This window comes from Pholcus phalangioides, unplaced genomic scaffold, assembly GCF_987345545.1.
Source record: "Pholcus phalangioides strain wild (caught in Gottingen) unplaced genomic scaffold, Ppha-v1.0 ptg000008l_1, whole genome shotgun sequence".
Lineage (NCBI taxonomy): Eukaryota > Metazoa > Arthropoda > Arachnida > Araneae > Pholcidae > Pholcus > Pholcus phalangioides.
The window spans coordinates 45,665,544-45,686,751 of record NW_028301601.1 but is presented as its reverse complement, the minus strand read 5'-3'; the positions used below and the strand labels follow the sequence as shown (position 1 = coordinate 45,686,751).

The following is a 21,208-nucleotide window of genomic DNA, read 5'->3' as shown; positions in this document are numbered from 1 at the left end:
ACATTCGTTCCTTAAATTCAAAAATTATTTTCAGCTGGCCATAACTGTGGAGATTTTATGCAAGCTTAAGCGAAACCATCACATTACGCCACATAAGCAGATACAAGCTCTTCGTATGGAGGAGGACGAGGGCAAATCACAGCAGGCCTATATAGTGAATGGGAGGTGCAAATTTTCACCTCTGCTCTTCTGCCTACACCACGGGGGGTGGGGGAGCGATCGCCCCAATGGTTATCAACACCTTGACACAGCTGTATCGATTCACAGAACTGACATCATTATCATTCATGAGAGAAATCATAGCAAACACCAAATCCCATTATCATAGTGTCTCATGCAAGGCCACCACTAGAAACGTAAGGTTACTTTGTTACCAAGGGGGCAAGTATCAATTTTAGGTGCCCTCTCCCACTGTAATTTTGAATGGGAAAACGAGTAAATCTTGTGCCTTTCTGGTCCAGTTTCCAGGATACCAGACACCTTGCCGCAGCTTTGCCATCGTATGGACATTGTGGTAGACTCAACTCTCATCTTAAAGACGGGTCCACACTGGCAGATTTCGAGCTGCGGTTTTGCAGAGTGGGTGATTTTAATGGTTAATTTTACGAAGCTGTACCCAAAAACTAGTCTTCGAGTAGTTTGAAACTGCCTATCGCAGTCTGCGTGGATCCGGTTTAAAAATCCAGGTCAAAGCTGATTTAAGAGCTGGTCTTTTACTCAGCTTTGATCCAAGGCGAAGCTGAATAAATGTAGTTATTCTTCCACCGCTTTGATCCAGGTTCAAACCCTGTTTGTGACACAGTGCGGGTGGGCTGCAGTTTGTTTTCCATCTTCGAGCCGTGAATCCGAGCTTATTCCCCACTTGAAAATGTCTCTACCTCAGAGAGCATGTAGTACTTCAGCGTGATACTTGCATAACATGAAAATTCAAGTATTTATCACTTCAGAATATGGAAGACAGATAGCAGTACCAACAATAATACAGCTCTGACAATATGAATACGTTGGGACCAAGGGCGTAGCGGGGGGAATCTGGGGTTTGGTCTTCCCCCCCCGAAATGTGAGAAAATGAGCGAAAAAATGGAAAAAGATGGCCAAACCTATCGTTCTATCACTTTGGTTCCCCCGAAATGAAAGTGGTCCCCCGAACGAAATTTCTGGCTACGCTCCTGGTTAGGACCACGCATACACACATCAAGATAAATGAAAGCATTGATTTTGCGTATTTTACATGCTCCCATTTGCGAAAAATTCATTTAAATCCACTGATTTGCAATACAGTAATGCTTCATTTTTGCTATATTCGATTTTCTGGAGCAGCTAAGCAGGGCCGTCTTAAGAGCATCATGGGGCCCCCGGGCCAAGTGATTTTTCCGAAGCCCTACCTGATAGATTTTCGAAAATTTCAACCGGTTCTAATTCCTGTGAGGCCCCTCTTCCCTTGAGGCGCCCGGGCGGGCCCATGCGTTAAAGCCGGGTTTTCCTAGGAGCAGGTTTCCTGTGCCGCGTGCAACGTGATTCACCCAGCGCGACACGCCGTCCACTCACCAGTAAGAAAAGCAGCATGACTGTTTTCCCGCAGAGCGCAATACGCCTGACGACAGCGCTTTACGTCGGGCGTGATTGGCCGACTGTTTCTGGAGGAGTCAAATGCGTCGTGCGCCGCGGTTTTGCCGATATTCTCTTCACTCTTGTGTGTTTTCTTTTCCTTCCCTTCAAACCGGAGCATGCAGACGACAGAATAGCTGATGCCAAAGCCATATACACTCACGTCCATAAATTAAGGAAAATTCAGAATCATACGGACATCGAAATCTAAAGTAAAAATTTCACCTGTAGAATTATCCCCACACATCTGCAAGAATGATATGCAAATTTCAGGAAGCCATCAGATGATGCCGATAGTACGTCACAATGACGAGAGTGTAAGGGGGGGTATATAAGGAATGTGGGCAAAGAAGTGAATGATGTTTTCCGACGAGTCCAGGTTTAGCGTGCAGTCTGATTCACGTCGGACTTTCATATGGAGAACGCCAGGTACCCGTTACCACCAACACAACATCATTGAACGACACCGTTACGGTGGTGCAGCATTGCTCGTTTGGGGTGGAATTATACTGAGTTCCAGAGCAGATTTGCATGTTCAAACCGGATCCATGAAAGCCCAAATTTATCGGGACATCATTCTGGAACAACATGTACGTTTGTTTAGGGGTACCAGGGGATGACAACGGCCGTCCTCACCGAGCAAACATCGTAAACGAATGCCTTGAATCTGAGGATATAACCCGTGTGGAATGGCCAGCATTCTTACCTGACTTGAATCCGATAGAGCATGTGTGGGACATGCTTGGCCGACGAGTTGCAGCCCGTCAACCACCTCCTACATGTGTACCGGAACTTCGGAGAACATTGCTTGCTGAGTGGAGTGATCTTCCCCAAGATCAGATCGATAATTTGATACTCAGCATGCCTAGGCGTTGTACGGACTGTATTTCATCGCATGGGAGACATACAATGTATTAACCATCATACCAACCATGTAATAGTAAGTTTTTGTAAAGGAGATATTTTTTACGAGCAAAGGAGCAAATCGATTCCAAGGAGCAAAAATCGTAGTTTTTATGAATGGTATCATACATACACCATCGGTTTTGTTCTTTATCTTTTGTTTAATAAATGGGCTTTATGAATAAGTAACGTTTGTTTTGTTTCTGAACCTTTATTTGCCGGAGCTGGCATTATCCTCAATTTATGGACATGAGTGTACTTTATATAGCCGCCTTGATCTGATGCGCATCGCTAGGAAAACACAAACGCGTAGCGTGATTATGTAACACGTTTCTGTTGGCGCGAAATAGTCTAATTCGGTTCACCCTGCGCAACAAACCTATTCCTAGGAAAACCCGGCTTAAGACGGCACTGGCTAAGTGAGAAACTTTGATTATTTTTGGCATCACTTTTGGTGGGGCAATTCACGGATTTAAAATCTCAATTTCCAGTATTTCTCTTAGAAAAATATGGTCAGTTAACTATTGTACCAAAAAATGACCGTACGATAATAGTCACGAAAGTGAAGAATATAAGTCAAATTATAAAAATGAAAGTGCTTTTGAAAAAATGGGACCACTTATGTTAAAATAATGAAAAACTATATAAAAAGAATTGCAACTTTTTCAACAGGGTGTAGAATTTTACTTTTTCTCAAAAAAGAAAAAGTTTACTTTCACTTCAGAATTTTTTACCCAAAACTGGTTTATTTTTTTCAATTTCACTCTATCAAGTCGGGCCGCGGAGCTTTCATTCATATAAACTTTTATTTTGCGCATTCCAGTGGCAACACCCATCACTTTCTCCGATGCCGCGGTAGGCGATGGACGTCAACGCGTTGTCCCTGCGGCATATGCAACGATACTCACGAAACAAAACGAACTCATATTCAAATGAAAGATAGTTGAACGCGAATCTCTCTCTCTCCCTTCAAAAGTCCATTCTTCTGTCAAACGATCTTTATTTTCTCTCTTCAATCGAAACGAATACATTTTTTTTTCGCGACGACGATCATCATTCTCTCTCTCATAACAAAAACCCCCCCCCCATCATCCATGATGTCCCAACAAAGAGATGTCATCGAGCACAAAGAACCCAACCAAATACTGGAGGAGCTTTTCAGACCGGTCCTTAGCCCACAGGACAAACAGACCCCGGCGGGATTGCCGATGAAGGACAGGAAATTGCCAGCTTCGTTCTTCCAGCAGCCAGGTAGGGGCACAAACTCGGCTTGTCACAGTCGCGAGTCGAGCACGGACAACACGGCGGGTGCCAGCAGCTACACGAACCCGCCTCCGCCGTTGGCACCGCAGCAGAAGCTCAACAACAGATCGGCGGCAGCGGCGGCTCTGATCCAGCAACGGCACACCACTGGCGGTGGATTGGTCATCAACCATCCCAGGGCACATTCGTCCCCGGCGTCGCTGCAAGAGACGTACAGCGTCGCCAACAACAACGTCGTGCACGCCCAGCACATGCGCCAGCACAGCTACGACATCCTTACTGATGAGGTGCCCTTGCCCCCAGGTTGGCAGATGGCTAAGACCGAGAATGGACGACCATATTTCCTAAAGTAAGTAGCACTATCGAATTAATCATTGTATTTTGTAGTGAGATTTGATTATCCGTACCTTGGAAATGACACTTTGTACCATAGGCCACGGGATGAATTTAACACTCTAAATTCACTGCATGGGCCTGTCAAAGATCTCAGCTGGAGGGTGCGAATCTAAGATGTGTTGTGCCATGCTTTGTAGCACACTAACGTGTATATTGGTATTGATGAATCGGAAACACCCTTTCTTTCAAACTGAGCCCAACTCCGTTCAATCGATGTGGGCAATTTACTACCTGCGAGTGAGTTGTGCCGGAAGTGTGAGTGTCTACCTAACGGTCTAGTGTGTGTGTAAATATATATATAGTGTTTCCTGATTTTTCAGTGCTGCCATCTATATGTAAAGAGTGAAGTGCAATTGAATATTTGTACTGTTGTAGGCTTGTTACTGTCTGTGGGGAGACATTTTAAACGGAAAAGCAGCTCTCATTTGCACCTTGAAGTTGGGAACCACCGAAAACCAACTTGCTATGAGAGTCCATCACTATGACCACTCGACCACCATAGCAGCTTGCTACACCCTGCTTCACATCTCCAAAAGTAGATTTCGAAGCTTTTCCCTAGGGATTGTTGCATTCGGAAATCCAATATAATAGTAGAGACATGAATAAGATCTGGATTATAAATATGATTTTGGTTAATATGATATCAGACTGTAGGACGCTATTGACGCCCAAGCAAAGAATGCTAAAACTAACAAGAATAATAATAAAAATATCACTATTTAAGACTAAGAGGCTGTTCATGTATTACGTAAGCAAATTTTTAGCCATTTTTGACCCCCCACTTGTCAGCAAAACGCTGGAAAAAAAAAGTAAAATTTCAGCTCTGTCCCTCTGAATCCTAACGCATATTGGTGGGGGGGGGAAGTGTTTGCGCGCCCTCTCCCACGATCAAAAATTTATTTTTTAATTGAAATTTCGGAAGAAAATACCTTTATATGTTATTATAATCAGTTTCTGTAATTTCAATGTTATTTGAAGGCTATGAACGCATAATTTATCTTTAATAAATTCATTGCGACCTACCCTCTAAGCCAGCGGTTCTCAACCGGTGCTCCGTTTGCAACTCCCAGGGGCTCCGCGTGCAACTCCCAGGGGCTCCGCGGCAACAATAAAATGAATCAGTAAATTTGATAAGTAAATAAGAGAGGCCTACAAGGTTCTGCCGAAAAAATTATGTACAAAAAAGGACTCCTCGAGTCAAACACGGCTCCGCCATAGAAATTATGTACTGAAAAGGGCTCCGCGAGTCAAAAAAGGTTGAGAACCGCTGCTCCAAGCCATACAATGATAAATCGCATAAAGACCCTTTGCCAGCAGACCAAATATGGCCCCGGGGGTGATTTGATGCTGCCTGCCCTCCTCAAACCTAGTTTTGTAAAAATGAACCAAGTGGCACATCTACAGATCGCTTAAGTGTCCCGTGGTACAATTCCAGAATATTTAAGCAGCCCGTGGCACATTTTCACATGACTTGAATGACCCGGGACACAGTTCCAGAACACTTAAGCGATCCGGGACACATTTAGATATCCCTTCAGTGACATGTGACGTAGTTTTAGAGCACTTAAGTGGCCCCCAGTGCGGTTATACATCACTCGTGTTACTCACGGCACGTTCTCAGATTATTTAAGTGATCCACAGCATATAATTTAGGATCACTTGGGTGATGCGTAGCAGAGTTCCAGAGCACTTAAGCGACCGGGACATATTTCCAGATCACTTGGATCCGCGAAAAATTTAGAGATCACTAAAGTGGCTCTGTAGGTCACTTATCAATGGGGGGGGGGGAGGGGATGTCACTTCAAGTGCCCACAAACTATCGAAAGGTCGCACCGAGTAAGATGCTGTTAAAAATATTTCATATTTTCGTAAAGGGTGGTTGATGACGTAAGCATTATCCAAACCCCCCCCCCCCTTGTCATCAAAAGACAGCAAATCAGAAGAGAGAAGAAAGGGCAACCCACCGCCATTACGCCGGGGTTGGCGACTTATAGCACCTTGGCGGTCTGGATTATACTACACCTGTTCCTGTGTATAAATTCACTACAGCCCCGTGCACATGTGCAAATATTGCGGTAGAATTGGGAGTGCTAGCACCCGCTTGACGACTTTTTTCCTTCGTAGGAAAGGAAATGAAGATCAGTCATTGGCGAAAATTCTTGAAGCAGGTTTTAAACCCGCTTTTCTATTTCCCATATGAACGGGGCTTACGTGGGCTTGCCAAAGATCTCCGCATAGGAGGGGTGCAAATCTATGATGTGTGGGCCAGGCTTTGTAGCACGCTAATCAGGGTTGTAACTAGAGGGGGGCAACTGCCCTGGCCAGCAAAATTTGGGAGCGGCAGTTTTAGGGGGAAACAACACCATTGCAAAATTATTGAATTTTAAAGCTGTTGGGGGGGGGGGGGCAAAAATCACAGTTATACGGCCCTGGCGCTAACATAAGTACATCAACATTGGTGGACCACAAACATCCTACTTCGCATTTCATTAGTGGACACTGGCAGGACAAAAAAAAAATGTCCAAGAAGGGGGTGACTAAACCGAAGCATTTGAAATACATACTTTTGTTGTATGAAGGAAATAATAATTTAGCTGAAAAAGAAGGGGTGAAAGTTTGCACAGGTTTTACTGCATTCACAATTATACGCAACCACCTACTTCATTTTCCAATCATTCATCCTAGTCATTCCAAATCTTCCACACTTCGATTGATTCCTTGGAAATGGGTAGGACCATTAATTCCCAATATTCAGTATATCTCTTTGTCGCCAAGTTCTTGACTATACCAAAACTGATAAGTCCCAACACCATCCTCTTCTCTGGTTTATTTTAAAATAAAATTGGGTGTTCTTGCCGTTCTGCCAGTCAAAATCTGGTTTGGCGATAAAAAAATGTTTGCCAAGCAGTGGTATACTGTATATTGGGAATTAAACGTGCGGAAGACACTTGAAATGGACATTTCATGCTCTCTGATCTTAGAACCTGATCAATGATTCAATCAATATTTTTACCTTGAAATTCACTGTTAGATACTTGAGTAGGAGTCTTGATTTTCCCTAGATAGTGTAAAAAAGGTGTATGTAACACCAGAAGCTGTGGCTTTGCTACCTGCAGGCTATTTATATTTTGCGGCTTTTCTACCTGTCTAATTTAATTTTCTTTACAATCAGTGTTTGTCACCCTGGGCTATAGCCTACTCCCTGTAAATACGACTGTGTACCATGCTAGAAATGTGTTGGAGGTAGAGATGCGAGGTGAGATTGTTCTCGGAGAATTGAATGTAAAAATTGATGAATAATCGAGAATATTCATTTTTCTTTTGAATAATGAAATTTTTTACTAATTTTGTTTATATTATAAAATATAAATCAGTTTTTTTTTCATTGCCTGCAACATTTAAAACAAAGAAATTTGTGGCATAATTGCCCCCAATGACAACTTTTAGTTCGAGAATATTCTCTAAACTTGAAAAATATTTTGAAATTAGATAAATTTTAGTTATTTATAGAGATAATTTATTGTAATACATCTTATTACATATATACTTCAGAATGCTCTCTGGAAGGTCTTTTATAATTGAAGAACAGCATATTCTCACCGAGGAGAATATTCACTGGAAGGACTATTATTAATAAACTTCAGAATAATTCTTACTATTTTCGATAATATTCTCCAGTAATTTGTTAAAGTAGGCCTTCCAGAGAATATTCTTAAGGATATTATATATAACTACATCATAAATAACAAGAGAATATTCTCAACAAGAACTTCTAAGAATATTCTCAAATTATTCATACTATAAATTCCTCTTGTCTAGAATAGAAATGGTCTCCTTGATGAGAATATAAAGATTATTCTCAAGAATTTTACATCTCTAGTTGGATTGTCTATAACCCTTAAAAACGTGTTAGGTGTGAGTACAGTGGTGACTTGTGATTTGATATAAATCTGTTGCCAAATTAATTTGAAGAAGACTAAGCATATGTGCACATCATTGTGTGTTCTTTTGGTGTATGACGGCTGATGTAACTGAACTGATGTCACACAGATTGCCATTTCTTATAGAGAGTAAGTACACATGAATTCATTCAACGTAATGTGACTAATGGCTTGTCATATCTTTTAGGTGTTTATTCGGTGTACAGCTTAAATGTAAAAAAACTATGGGGAGGGGAGGAAATATGCTTTCTTAAAATGCTAGAAATATATGGGGCGGGGGGAGGGGTGTTGCTAATTTTTAGAAATGTGTAGGAGATGTTAGTAACCCTTATAAATGTGAGGTGTGAGTACTTGTACAGTGGTGACTTGTGCTTTGACAGAAATCTGTTGCCAAATTGATTTTAAGGCTGAGGATATGAACACTGCTTCATGTGTTCTTTCTGTGTATGGTGGCTGGCGTGACAGAAGTAATGTCACACACATTATCATATCTTTTAAGTGTGTTTATTCAGTGTATGGCTTATCTTTTTCATGCCAAATTTGGCAATCTTGGTAGTCTATACAGTGTTTGCTAGTTTTGGCAACCCTTTATCACACTGCATTATAATTAACTGCATATTTCTTTAATTAAATTTTTTGCATATAATTTCTTCATAGCTTTCATCATTTCCTGTAGCCTATATTTTGATTGATTATCATACATTATACTGCATATTAGATTGATTTCACGTAAATTGAATTTTTTGTGCAATTGTATGTGTTCTTTGTCTGCCATCTTGAATTGATCGGTGATTGCTTCGCAGGAAAAAAAATCTCCATATTGGCGGTGATGAAGTTTATGCAAAATTAACTTGTAAACATAGCTATTTGCCAGTGTTAAATAAATAAATATCACATATATTTTAAGCTACATTTCTGTAGGTTTGTGTGATGTGTGAGATCGGTGCGAACTTGAAAATACAGCATAATAATGGGTGGTGTTGTTAAGGAAAACTACTATTAAGGAAGATAGATAAATCAGAGATCGTCAAAAAAATGGAGGTAGAAGGGACAAAATAAGTTCTATTTGAATTGGTAATCTTTGCAATGTTAATCTTGCCTGCTGCTACTACTACTTGGGGAAAATTTTGATTGCTGTTAGCAGATCAAATAGAAAATTGTGTTTATCATTTTTGAAAATAGCATGCCTACACACTACATCACTTCCATGTACACTGAATAAATGTGTGCATAACTGTGTATGAACCGTCTACGGGGTCCGTCCAGTCAAAATTTAGGTCTGTTCTCCGGACCCTTCACAAAATTCTGGATCTGAAAACTAACCTTTCTCAAAATATGCATTAATGAAATCATAAATTTCACATTAAATTTCTTTTATTCCAAATTTTGTACTTCATTTCGATTTTCACAAAATTGCTTATTTTTCAAAAAACTAATGACCTTTTTGCAAAATTTTCACAAAAACAGGACCCTAAAAAAAGTCTGAACAGACCCCTGGTTTACGTATCCACAGTTTATCTAATAAGGTATTAGATAAACTGGTAAGATTTGGTGTATGTAACGGCAAAAGTGGATTTGTTTAATGTTCTTGACCATCAATTAGCAGAATTTACCATTTTTGGTTCTTTCCTGTTCAGCCCCCCCCGGGTAAATATGCCTGTTTATAACACTAGAAATGTGTAGGAGGTTTTTTGTAATGCTGTGGATACATGCATGGCACCCAGGGGCGGATCTAGAGCTCCCTGTTGGGAAGGGCGATTTTTTTTTTTTTACATTTTTGTAAATGTGGTGACAGTAAGTCCCTCATTGTCCCTTTTTTCCCGGACAGTCGTGTTTTCTCTGCCTCGACTTTTTTTGAAAAAAATGTCCCAGTTTTCTTCATTTTTTTAGTCAAAGTTTTCTTGAATTTGTTATTTAATCGAAAATATCGATACAAATGATTTTCAACGGATTTATTAAATGCAATATTATCGCTTGGGGGGATCGCAATCACATTTCGCTTGGGGGGGGTGATCACTTTTCCCCCCTTCCCATAGATCCACGCCTAATGGCACCATATGTTTCTTCGGTGTACGGCAGAAGATTATAGTGGTATATTATATTTATATCAACATGGAAAAGTCCCATTATGTCCTGGAAAAGTTTGAAGAAAAAACATTTTTGCTCCTGAAGATTTCTTTTTGGCATCTAAATTTTTTTGTTATTAATCAAGCAAGCTCTGCCGTACTCAAAACTGGGTTGCAGCTACATGTAAGCTGTATAAAAATAAACATACTTAAAAGATATGATGAGCCATTACATTGCTGTACACTGAATGCAGGCAGACATACTTTGCCTTTAAAAGATACAACAATCCGCATGACGTCGTTTCTTTTGCAGTACACCGAAAGAACTCGTAGTGCAATGTGCATATCTTCTGCTTTATCGCAACCACTAGAAATATGTCAGAGTCACGAGTACAGTGGTGACTTGCGATGTAACAGAAATCTATTGTCAAGCTAATGTCAAATTGGCTAAGAATATTTTCATTATAGGTGTGATTTAACACATGAGCAGTCCAAAAGAATTTGGATGTTGAATTTCGCGGCAGCACTGTGTGACCATTTTTTGTTACACCATGGGTCATTTTCTCCACACAAGGATTTATTAGACTGAGACCTACAGTTTACTGCTGAATTCACAGTTGCTAACATACCACTCCATTTGAATGTGTAGGTCCACCCTGTAACCCTGATATGTTTCAATGATGTAACCAGTCCTCTGTTTCTCAAAACCTCAATCAGGGATTTCAGGAAATTTGTGTTATTAAAACCTAAGCAAATTGTCATGAAAAATATTTTTTTACCAATTTAACTACAAATGGGCAGAAATATTCTTTTCTGTTTGTGCAAGCAAAATAATCTTTCCTCTATAAATCGTCAAACGATTCAACAGGCTGCTATGTTCAGCATCTATTTTCATGATAGGGACTGTTTGAGGATTGAGAGTCCTATCATTGCAAAGAAAAATTAACAATCAATATCTGCCAATCCACTTCGAGGAAATTGAATGTGTTGTGCTTGTGATTTCAGAAAATTACATTTTTCAGATTTGTGTAAAGCAGTGTCAAGTACCAATTGAGCTAATGAAGGACTGTGCATTGAATCTTCATTGTTTAGCATCTTTAGCACTTATTCAGCATAGTATGAAATCGGTTTTCTTCATGCATGTTGTTCTTTAGTGCAGGGCTTGACGAATCCCAGGCTCCAGGTTACCATAGCAACTAAAAAAATTGGCATTGACAGATACATTTTTTATATATGCTGTTGCTGAATTTGGAATCATGTACACAAAATGTTTGGAACTCGTATCAGTGTATCTACCTACATGGAATTGGGTGACTGTCCCAAAAAAAAAAGTTATAAGGAACACACACACATTATTTCTGGACTTTTTGTTCTAAAAAAAAAATGTTTAGGTGCCAAAAACATTTTATTTAGGAGCCAAATTTTTATGTGATTTGTCAAACACTGCTTCAGTGCATGTTGATGGATCCATATTTAATTGTCATCTGGTAAGGGATTTGTGCCAAGACAAGGTGCTTAGCAAACCTGGAGAATTTTTTTTCCTCACAACAACGTGGTTTTTTTTAGGATTATGTTATTTTACTAAACTTAGGGAACCTTTCTAATTCCTGACATTCTATGAAAAAGTGGCTGTATGCAGAGGTGACAGTGAATTAGACGTAACATGATTGTCATCAGGGTTCATAAATATCATGATATAGGCCTACAGTAGAACCTCTATTTTGCAGGACAAAAAAAATTTGTCAGTAAAAGAGGGGTGACCGTTAATCACAAGAGGTTTGAAAAGCATACTTTTATTGTACAGGGGGAAATTATTATTTGGCTGTAAAGGAGGGTGTGACTGCATCTGAGAGGTGTCCACTATAAGAGGGGTGTTTTACTGTTTGTCTCTAATAGTTTCCATAGAATAGTTAGCATATTGTTGATAATGAATGTTTTCAGGCTTGATGTAAACTAATAGTTAGAACATATCCCTTAACCTAAAAACATTCATCTGATATTTACCAATAATTTTATTTTTTTAACAGAACTTTTTCACATTTCAACGTCTAAATTGTTATCTGATATTTCTGATATAGAATAGTCAAGCTATTGTAGATTATAAATGTTTTCACACAAATGGTGTAAACTATAAAACTCAGAACATTTCCAACTTGACATCAAGATTTAAATTTTATAATTATTAATAAGATATTTTAAATCCTTTTTCACATTTAACTGGAGAAGAGGGCAAAATATGATGCTTTTGAAAATGTCTATACTTTTTCTTGACTGAAAATAAGAACAAAAACTGGTTAGCAATATAAAAATGTATTGAAGGTGAAATGTTTTGAGTGAAATATCAAAAATATCGGTGTAGCAGTTTTGAAGTCTATAAAAAATATCATTATAGAGGGATTTATCGTTGTAAAGGATGTCATTGTATCAAGAGGGGTTTAACATTAAACTTTTGGCTAGTTCAAACAAGATTTGAAAAAAATATCATTGTACAGGGATTTACCATTATCTCGAGTATCATTGTAGCAAGGTTTCACTGTGATTATGTAAGGTTTGTCTAGGGGTCTTCAGGATGAACTTCTCACGGTGACACTTATTTTCAATTTATTTTATTTCAAACAAACACACAGCTACACAAAATACCCAAGGATGTCATTCTCCACTATATATACAAAGGATAAGTCGCCATCTGGTGGCAGTGTAAGCAATTGTGAGCTTTGGCCTGAACTAGGTCAGACCATTCATGTTCAGTTCCATTCAGTGCACATGAGCTCTAAGGAAAAATTGAAATATTTGTAGTCTAGTGGTCTAGGGCACTCACCTGGCAAGTGAGAGGACATGGGTTCGATTCCCTGCAAGGGCAGTTGAATTTTGTCTTTCCTAAATTCATTGTTGCATCAGCCAACTGTTAATAACCGTGTGTTTATAACAAAACACACTAAAAAAGAAGAAAACTCATGGGACATGTTGTTTTTGTCACTTTCTAACCACACTTATTCACGCATGACAATATCTTTTTCTTCCCAGTTTGACGCTAATGCTGTATCGCCATCTACCTGCTATTATACAAGTCTTAACTCAAATCCCACATATAGTGAAGGTGAAATTCATGTGTGTCCATGGATGCATCTTTTAAGGTTAATCAAATGATACTCCATTGATGTGTTATGTTTACTTACCAGGTTTGCAATGCTGAGGTCATGCAAGTTTCCTCTGTTAGTGCGAGATTTTCATTATTCGGTACATTTTAGTCTGTCTTGAAATCATATCATAAACTTCTATTATAAAATGTGTTTTTTCTTCCATTTCCCTCTTCTAATTCAATTTATTACCCATTTAATCTTCAAATAAGAAGCCTTCATTGGGAATTTTTTGTGTATTTGGAGAAGGTGCAGGAATTTACTATATTCATGTTGGGGGACCTAAGGTAGAAAATTTTAGGTGTAGGCGATAGAAATAACCTACTGCAAGGAAGATACGAATTATAGCTACTACTATTACGTAACTGAACATACACCTTGTAAACATTCCTCTGAAGAATTTCTAACAGATCGGTACATGGAATGTGTTGTACGTGTGTATATGCATTTTCCTAACATGTTCATGTTTAAATCATGCATGTTTCGTGTGCTAGTGGTGCTACCATCCAGTGGTGTCGTAGCTGAGGCTGCTGTGGGTGCTCGAGCACCCACAAAATGTTCTATCATGCGACAGAGCATGCCCAAAATTAATTCAAAAATCTGTTTCCTATACGTAAAAAGAAACTGATTTCCTGAAAACTCACTCAAGTAGACTACCCACAGGTCTAAAACACTTCAGATGCCCCTGCTACTATTTGTCTTAAATATTAGAAGTGAAAAGTGCTTGAATTTTTTGTGTTCTGTAAGTATTGGTTTTGCCAAAATATGAATGCGAAGTGGCATCGATTGTTCAAGTTTGGAGACAAATTTCAGAAACCTCTTGTATGATTCAAACTTTTTTAAATCCATGCAAATGCTTAAAAAAAACATATATAGAGATAAAATCTTTATTAGTCTCTTCAGAGATTTAAGATGAGAAAACAGCTTATCATTCAAAAAATTAAAGCAGCCATCTCCAAAGCATTAAAATCTTTCCTTGACAGGTTATTTCAACTTTCTGAGGTAAAAATCCATGAAGAGAATTGTAATTACCAAAACTCAATACTAACCTTTGTTATTATTTTATAAACCAGAAACTCATGTTTTTTGAAACAAAGGTGGCATTTATACATGGAACCTTGTTCTTTCATGGTTACCCTCTTACCATATTATAATTTATTTTTTGGTAAGATAGATAAAAGGTTGAAAATAATGTGCTTGAAGTATGTAGAATAATTAGTTGTCTAACTTTTTATATTACTGACTTAGAGATCTCGAACGAAAATCTCATGAAATTAAGACAATGCAAGAGAGATGGGATATCGTTTAGTTTTCTATTTTCCTTTGGATTCGAATACATTTATATATACATATATGCTTCATATTTAATGAGACAACCTGGTTGTGTTTTTCCAGTGTAGGGGGAAAAGGGGAGAAACAAACGGTCACGAATGTATATCCCACTTAAGATTTATCAATTTTTTTAATATTCATTTCATCCGTTTTCTTCCCTGTTGTTGTTTCAGGCGTGTTTCTTGCGCTATGAATAGATCATGATTTGAAATAACATTTTCTGCCTAGCCGTTTAGTTTCATGGGCGTTGCTGCTCAGTTCATGAAGGATAAAATAAAATACAGTTGAAAAAAAAAGGAGGAAAAATTGGATTTGAAAAATGGATGTACTGAAGGGCAGAACACGGTGAATTAGTATGGTAGAGTTGTGTGAGATGAATGGGATGGCTTCTGCAAGGGAAGTCTTTTTTTTTTTTTTTTTTTTTTTTCTTTTTTCATTTATCTTTTCTCTTCTTTTTTTTTTTCGGGTTCGAATCGGGTCAAGGTGAAGAGCCCTAGGTCTCCTCGTTGGCTTTTGACTGTTTTTTGGAAATAAATCACAATAAATGCGCCATAAATTACGAAGAGAATTTTTTTTTTGAGCAAAGGATGGTGGTTTTTGTTGGCTTTTTGCGTATCGCGTGTGTCATAAGTGTGACCCCCTTTCCTCTGTAATTGAATGTGTCGATCTGACGGTTGTTTAAAGAGAGAGGGAGGTAGAAAGTGCCGGCTAATTGGCGATTTACCGCATAATTAATCAGCGTAGCTAATAAGCTCGTAGAATAAATTTTTTTATAATCTGTAGGCTCAGCTGAAAAACTGTCGCAAGGTACAAAGGCTTTTGAATGGGAAATGCCCCCCCCCCCTTTTTGGGAGAAGGAGAAACTATAATCATGATTGGTTGTTGACTAATCATCGCAAATTAGTTTTTGCAGGTGTTAATTTGCGAAACGTATGAAACCCCAGTGTGGAAAACTTTGAGTCTGTTCATAGATTTCATAAGTTCACCTTGGAAAAAACGAACTGTATTAACAATTAATGTTCTGTTATAACAAAGTATTGTGGAACCTTTCACCAGCGGAGACTCGAAGGGACTGAAAATTTTGTCCACTAACAGGGAGTGTCCGTTATTAGATAATGAAATACATTGAATCTAATTTTACGTACTAATTTTTTCAAGTCCGTTCTAGTTCGCAAAATCTAGCTTCGACTGTAGTGTGATTTCGAATCTTGGACCGATTTTTAAACTCAGTTTTTCACTTCGAGATTTCGTCAGCCATGTCGCGCTTAGGCATTTGCAGCCCCTTGTGAAAAAGTTTTTTAGCTCTCCACACGTCTGCTGTAGCAAGGCAAATGTGGGTTCTAAGGCATATATAAACTTGCTGTTCTATTATTTTATTGATGTCATCATTTTGTTGATGATTATAACATCCCTGTTCAATGTTTTGAAGTTTTCGAAAATGGTTATCTGGAGAGTAATGAATTCGAAATTTTCTATCCGTTCTCCTTTGTCGGGCATAGTAGTAAAAAAAAAGTTGTTGCCACAGACACAGAGTAAAACAAAGATGACAGTCGGGTTGGGTGTGATCACAGGAGTTTTGACACCAATGTCCGTTACGTTCATCTTCAACGTTTTACAACATGCTCTTACAATCCTCCTCCATATCTTTTTCATCATTTTATTTCAATGGAAGTTTAATAACAAAGCGTAGGGCCATTGATCGCGCTGAATGTTACCTATTGTTGAGTGTTCGTTGGGGCATGAACGGCCACAACGATCGCCTTCCCTTTCCCTTGCACATTTCCCAGCTGTTTTATACTTTTCAAACCTCTGTGTACGCGTAACGACGTGCGTAGTAAGAAGCGTCGTTCGTCCAGCCGTGACCATCACCTTCGCTTTTTTGATGTCCTTGCTTTTGTCCTTGCTCTTCCCATCCATTTTTTTTTCTTTCTTCCCTCTCCTTTGAAACTTCTGTCCTCCTATCTACGGAAGAAATCTCCAGGCCTTTTGAGTTCACAGAACTTCTCCAGTTTGTTGGTTGCGTGTTTGCTGTGTAGGTATGTACACAATACAGAGCTTGACTCATCTTTTATGAACTTAACCTGTTCTGGACCCTCCCAAGAGGTAAAATATAAAATAAATAAATTAGGAAAACAAACTGCTACTCTGTTCTACCTGATGATCTGAGAATTTTTCCACAGTGAAATAAATGTGTGAAGGTAGGAAGTACACTTTATTCCCAGAGAAATTAATGTTAATTTTCAGTGACCATTGAAATGAGTCGCCGTTTTAAGAAAATGTAAAGGCGCAGTGGTTACAAAAGGAGTGGTATTGTGTCTTAGGCTGGGATTACACTATAAATGTTTGATAAAATCTCTTTTATAAAACTTGAAAAATTCAATCAATAAGGTTATTGGTTAGATTCTAGAAAATGCAACCGGTTACTTTATTGGTTGCATTTTTCAAGTTTTATAAAAGGACTTTTACCAAACTTTTATAGTGTGATCCCAGTGTTAGTCCGGCACTATAAAAGTTTGATAAAAGATATTTATCAATTAGTCTATTGGTTGTATTGTATCTTAATCCGGGATTACACTATAGAAGTTTGATAAAGTGCTTTTACAAAACTTGAAAATACAACTAATAAGCCATTCGTTGCATTTGCGTAATGTAAACCGTAAGATTATTCGTATCATTTTTTTTCAAGTTTTATAAAATAAGTTTTATCGAACTTTTATAGTGTAATCCCAGCCTTATCAAAGTTTTTAGGCTTATGGGGGGAAGTTATTAGGTAATGCGAATAGTGTTCGTTATTCCCGTGATATTGCCAAAAGCCTGATGCGTGAATATATTTTTCATAGTGGCCAATTAGCGGTGGGAATGCATTGATTTATTTTTCTGAACGTTGATGAGCGATTATGGTGCAATGTATTGTTTTGTTGTACTTAAGGGATCCACCCTAGGTTGATCACTTTAACTCCTGGATCAACCATTAAATTCAGTTCATGTCTATGAAACTATCGGCATGTGTATGATACTGTACTATTTTTCTGGCTGAACCAGCAAAATCGCGATCCTACGAGTTCCATAATTAAAATTGTGTGTGTCAAAGTCAGCGTACTATCATTTCCCCTCATTTTGTATAGGTGAAGTTCAGTACCACTATATATACAGGGTGAACACTTGAGATCCTTGGCCGCAAATTACTGGTGAACTGTTGATCCTAGAGGCATATTTCCAGTTATTAAAATAAAAAAAATTAACTTTTTATAACAGTCCCCATCTGCCCAAAACCCAATTAGAGTTGTACCCCTGTCTCATCTGAGGCCAAGGGAAAAAAATCAATGTTTCTGAGTGCAATTGAGATTGGCTGAATTCAAATTATCGCTGAAAAGAAGGGAAGGAACAGCATATAATGAGCTTATCCGTTCGTTCATGTGGTTTTCCCCCCTCATTTTTAGTGATTTTTGAATTTAAATATCTCGGTGAATATTGCCCTTAGAAACGCTTTTTTTTGCCTCAGAAGAGACAAGCAACTTTTAATTGAGTTTTTTAAGACGGTGACCAAATAAAAAGTTATTTTAATAACTATGCAACAACTAACTAACCCCTTGCATCATGAATGATGTATCTAAGTTTTACACATTATTTGGATATTTTTTTCTAGTTGGGAGTATGTGCCTCGGGCGTCTCAGCCACCTCGTTGGGCATTTTGCCTGTTGTGGTGGTGTTTGTGTATTTGTATTAAATATACTGCGAGTCACTTAAGTCTTAAGTGATCTGCAACAGCTTCTTAAGTCTGATCTGTAGATGTACCGCGGGTCGCTCAAGTGATCTGGGAACGTGCCGCTTAGGTCATATTTACAAAATTAGGTTTGAGGTCACCAGCTACATCAAAGATCTCCGAGGGAAGGGCCGTAAGGGGCCGTTCAAGTATTACGTAAGCAAATTTTCAGCCATTTTTGACCCCCCCCCCCCGTTAGCAAAAGTCAGCAAAACGCTGACCCCCCTCCCCCCTCTTGTCAGCAAAATTTCGTCATCAGTTCTGCCCCTTTGAATCCTAACTCATATTTTCATAAAGGGTGGTCGATGACGTAAGCATTATCCAAACCCCCCCCCCTCCCTTGTCATCAAAAGTCAGCAAATCGGAACCCCCCCCCCCCCCCCATCGATGATGACGTATACTTGAATGACCCCTAACTAGGGTTTTTGTCGCCACCCCCAAAACTTTAAAATTTAATTATTTTACAGCAATTTTCTTTGTTACCAACTAAAAATTCCGCCCCCTAAACTTTGCCACCCGGGGCAGTTGCCCCGTCGAGTTCCGGTGCTACCGAGGGCCCTGGGTTGAACATGTATGGTTTAACACCTAGTTCTTTTTTTCTACTTGACGCCGCTTACACGTTCAGCAGGGCCGCAACTGGCGGTGAGCAGGCGGGTTTGGTGCGTCGGACCGTAGGGGGCGCAAATTTCGTTTTTAACTTCTCCTTTAACATTGCAAAGGGGCGCCAAAATGCGTGCTTGCGCCAACAGACCAAGCACCTAGTTGCGGCCCTGCATTCAAGTTTAAGTGAAGATGATGCCTAGGGTACGCCAGCCAGGCCTAGGTACGCCTGTGCAAGCAAACCTGAGCGTGTGTAGGAATAATCCGGTATAGCTGCGCAGTTTTTCATGACCTGAACGGATCGATTTATTCATTCGACGTCCCCGTATAATTATACCTCGGTGGTGTAGATCAGGGCCGTAACTAGGATTTTTACCGCCCCCCCCCCCACAACTTTAAAATTCTGTGATTTCGTAATTGTGTTCTTTGTTCCTGAAACTGCCGCTCCCCCTAAATTTTGCCGCCCAGGGCAGTTGCCCCCCCCCCCCAAGTTACGGCCCTGGTGTTGATGCACTGAACTGTTCGGGTCTACCAACGCAGACAAACATGAACGTATGTTCACAGGCTTAAGATAATGCCACTGCTCTCAATCTACGGTTGCTCCGTGTTGAATTGTTCCGCCGCACAAAAACACAAAATAGGGGATCTTCGGATTTTTTCTCCTGCTTCCTTTCTTCCCAAAAGCAGGATCTGATTGATGTGAACCTTTATTTGAGTGACAAAACACGTACCAATGAAAATCTATTAGGAAGTTGAAACACACACAAGAGAGTAGAGATGCCATCTTAGCGCATCTCTTTGATCTCTCTTTCTCAATCCGGCCATCACAAGCACGCACATCTTCAATTTCTCCCTCTTTCCGAGTGGAATGCTGCGCTACTGGTAGTAAGTGGTTGGTACTTCCCAAACAGAGGTGGGGGGGGGGGGACCCACTGTAATCCTGATAACCTGTTACTGGAAGGAAAGTCGTCGTTTTCGAGTCAGCTGGTTTTGAAGAAAGGTAGTTTTTTTGGATGGAGGGGACGCTCACCTTCTCCTGCAGAAAGTGTACACACATCTTAAAAAAAGCATATAATTTTTTTTTCCTTCCTTCGTGGTACCCCGCTGTCTGGTGCTGCGGCTGGTCCCACGGCCCGGTCATGACTTGTATTATTATCTCTCCCCCCCCCCCATTTGATTTCATGGCTTTCTCCCCCCCCCCCCAACTCTGAAGGATGCGTAGGAGTTAACCACTTGTCTATTTACTAACTACTGGTTACTGGTCTTACCTGTGTGTGTGTGCTCGGATTCGAATGTTTGGGGATTTTGATCTTGTTTTATACCAGTTTTTGAGTGGAGTTTTTTCAGGCAACCTTTGGGAGGCCCATTTCTTTTGCATGTACCGCTCTATGCACTTTATTTTCATACGGATAGCACGACACTTACCTTGAGTACGGACTGTATGTGTATCGCACGGAAGCATCCTTTCAAGTCTGGGCTGTCTCCGTTGCTAAATAGCGTTTGTTATCGTCATAATTTTCAAGTTGTAAGCACCATTTACGTCCAGTACCACAACAAAAGCACCATTTCCAACTTCGAGGCGTGAATGCGAATCGATCTCCCCGCTAAAAGGTCTTGTAGCGACCCTTCTTCAACTGTTTATTATCATTCTTTTTTATTATTATTATTTATGTCAGTGTGGCAACATGTGTATTTTTATGTAGTCAAAGCCGACTATCATTGTTGTTTGGTTTACATTCGGCATATCCTTACGTCTGCCACACGCTCCCGCTGTTGAGTTTGTAATAGTTATATAAATTGTAAATAAAACATGTAAATAATTAACAATCGATATATTCAACTTATGAGCGAGCCTACTGAACAACGTCGCGCCCCCAACAGTGTAACAGTCTCGTCACAGAGAGCAACATACAATGGTACAAATATTCAAGCATTACACTTCACTCGTGGTTTGAAAAATAGATGGCAGCATTAGCAAGTCATAACAACACTAGTTGCGCATTCAAAATGTTGGGTACACAAGCACACACTTCCGGCACACTCATTCGGTATTTAATTGCTCATGGCGATAGACCGGAGTTGTGCTTGGTTTGAAAGCCATTAACATAATAATAGCCATTCGACAACTCTTACGTACGTTCTTACTGATACTGAATGGGGTTCTTAAATGTGGGGGAGTGGTTCAGTTGGGATGATTAT

At 39.4% G+C, this 21,208-nt stretch overlaps 1 protein-coding gene across 1 annotated transcript in view; it reads left to right on the top strand.

Moving 5' to 3' along the window:
• The first annotated feature begins 3,302 nt into the window (after positions 1-3,302).
• LOC149084383 (transcriptional coactivator YAP1-A-like) overlaps positions 3,303-21,208 on the top strand; it is a 48,553-nt gene continuing 30,647 nt past the window's right edge. The window contains exon 1 of the mRNA XM_089234771.1: positions 3,303-4,123. Coding sequence (XP_089090897.1) covers positions 3,606-4,123 — 518 coding nt within the window. The 5' untranslated portion in view covers positions 3,303-3,605. The remainder of the gene's footprint in view (positions 4,124-21,208) is intronic.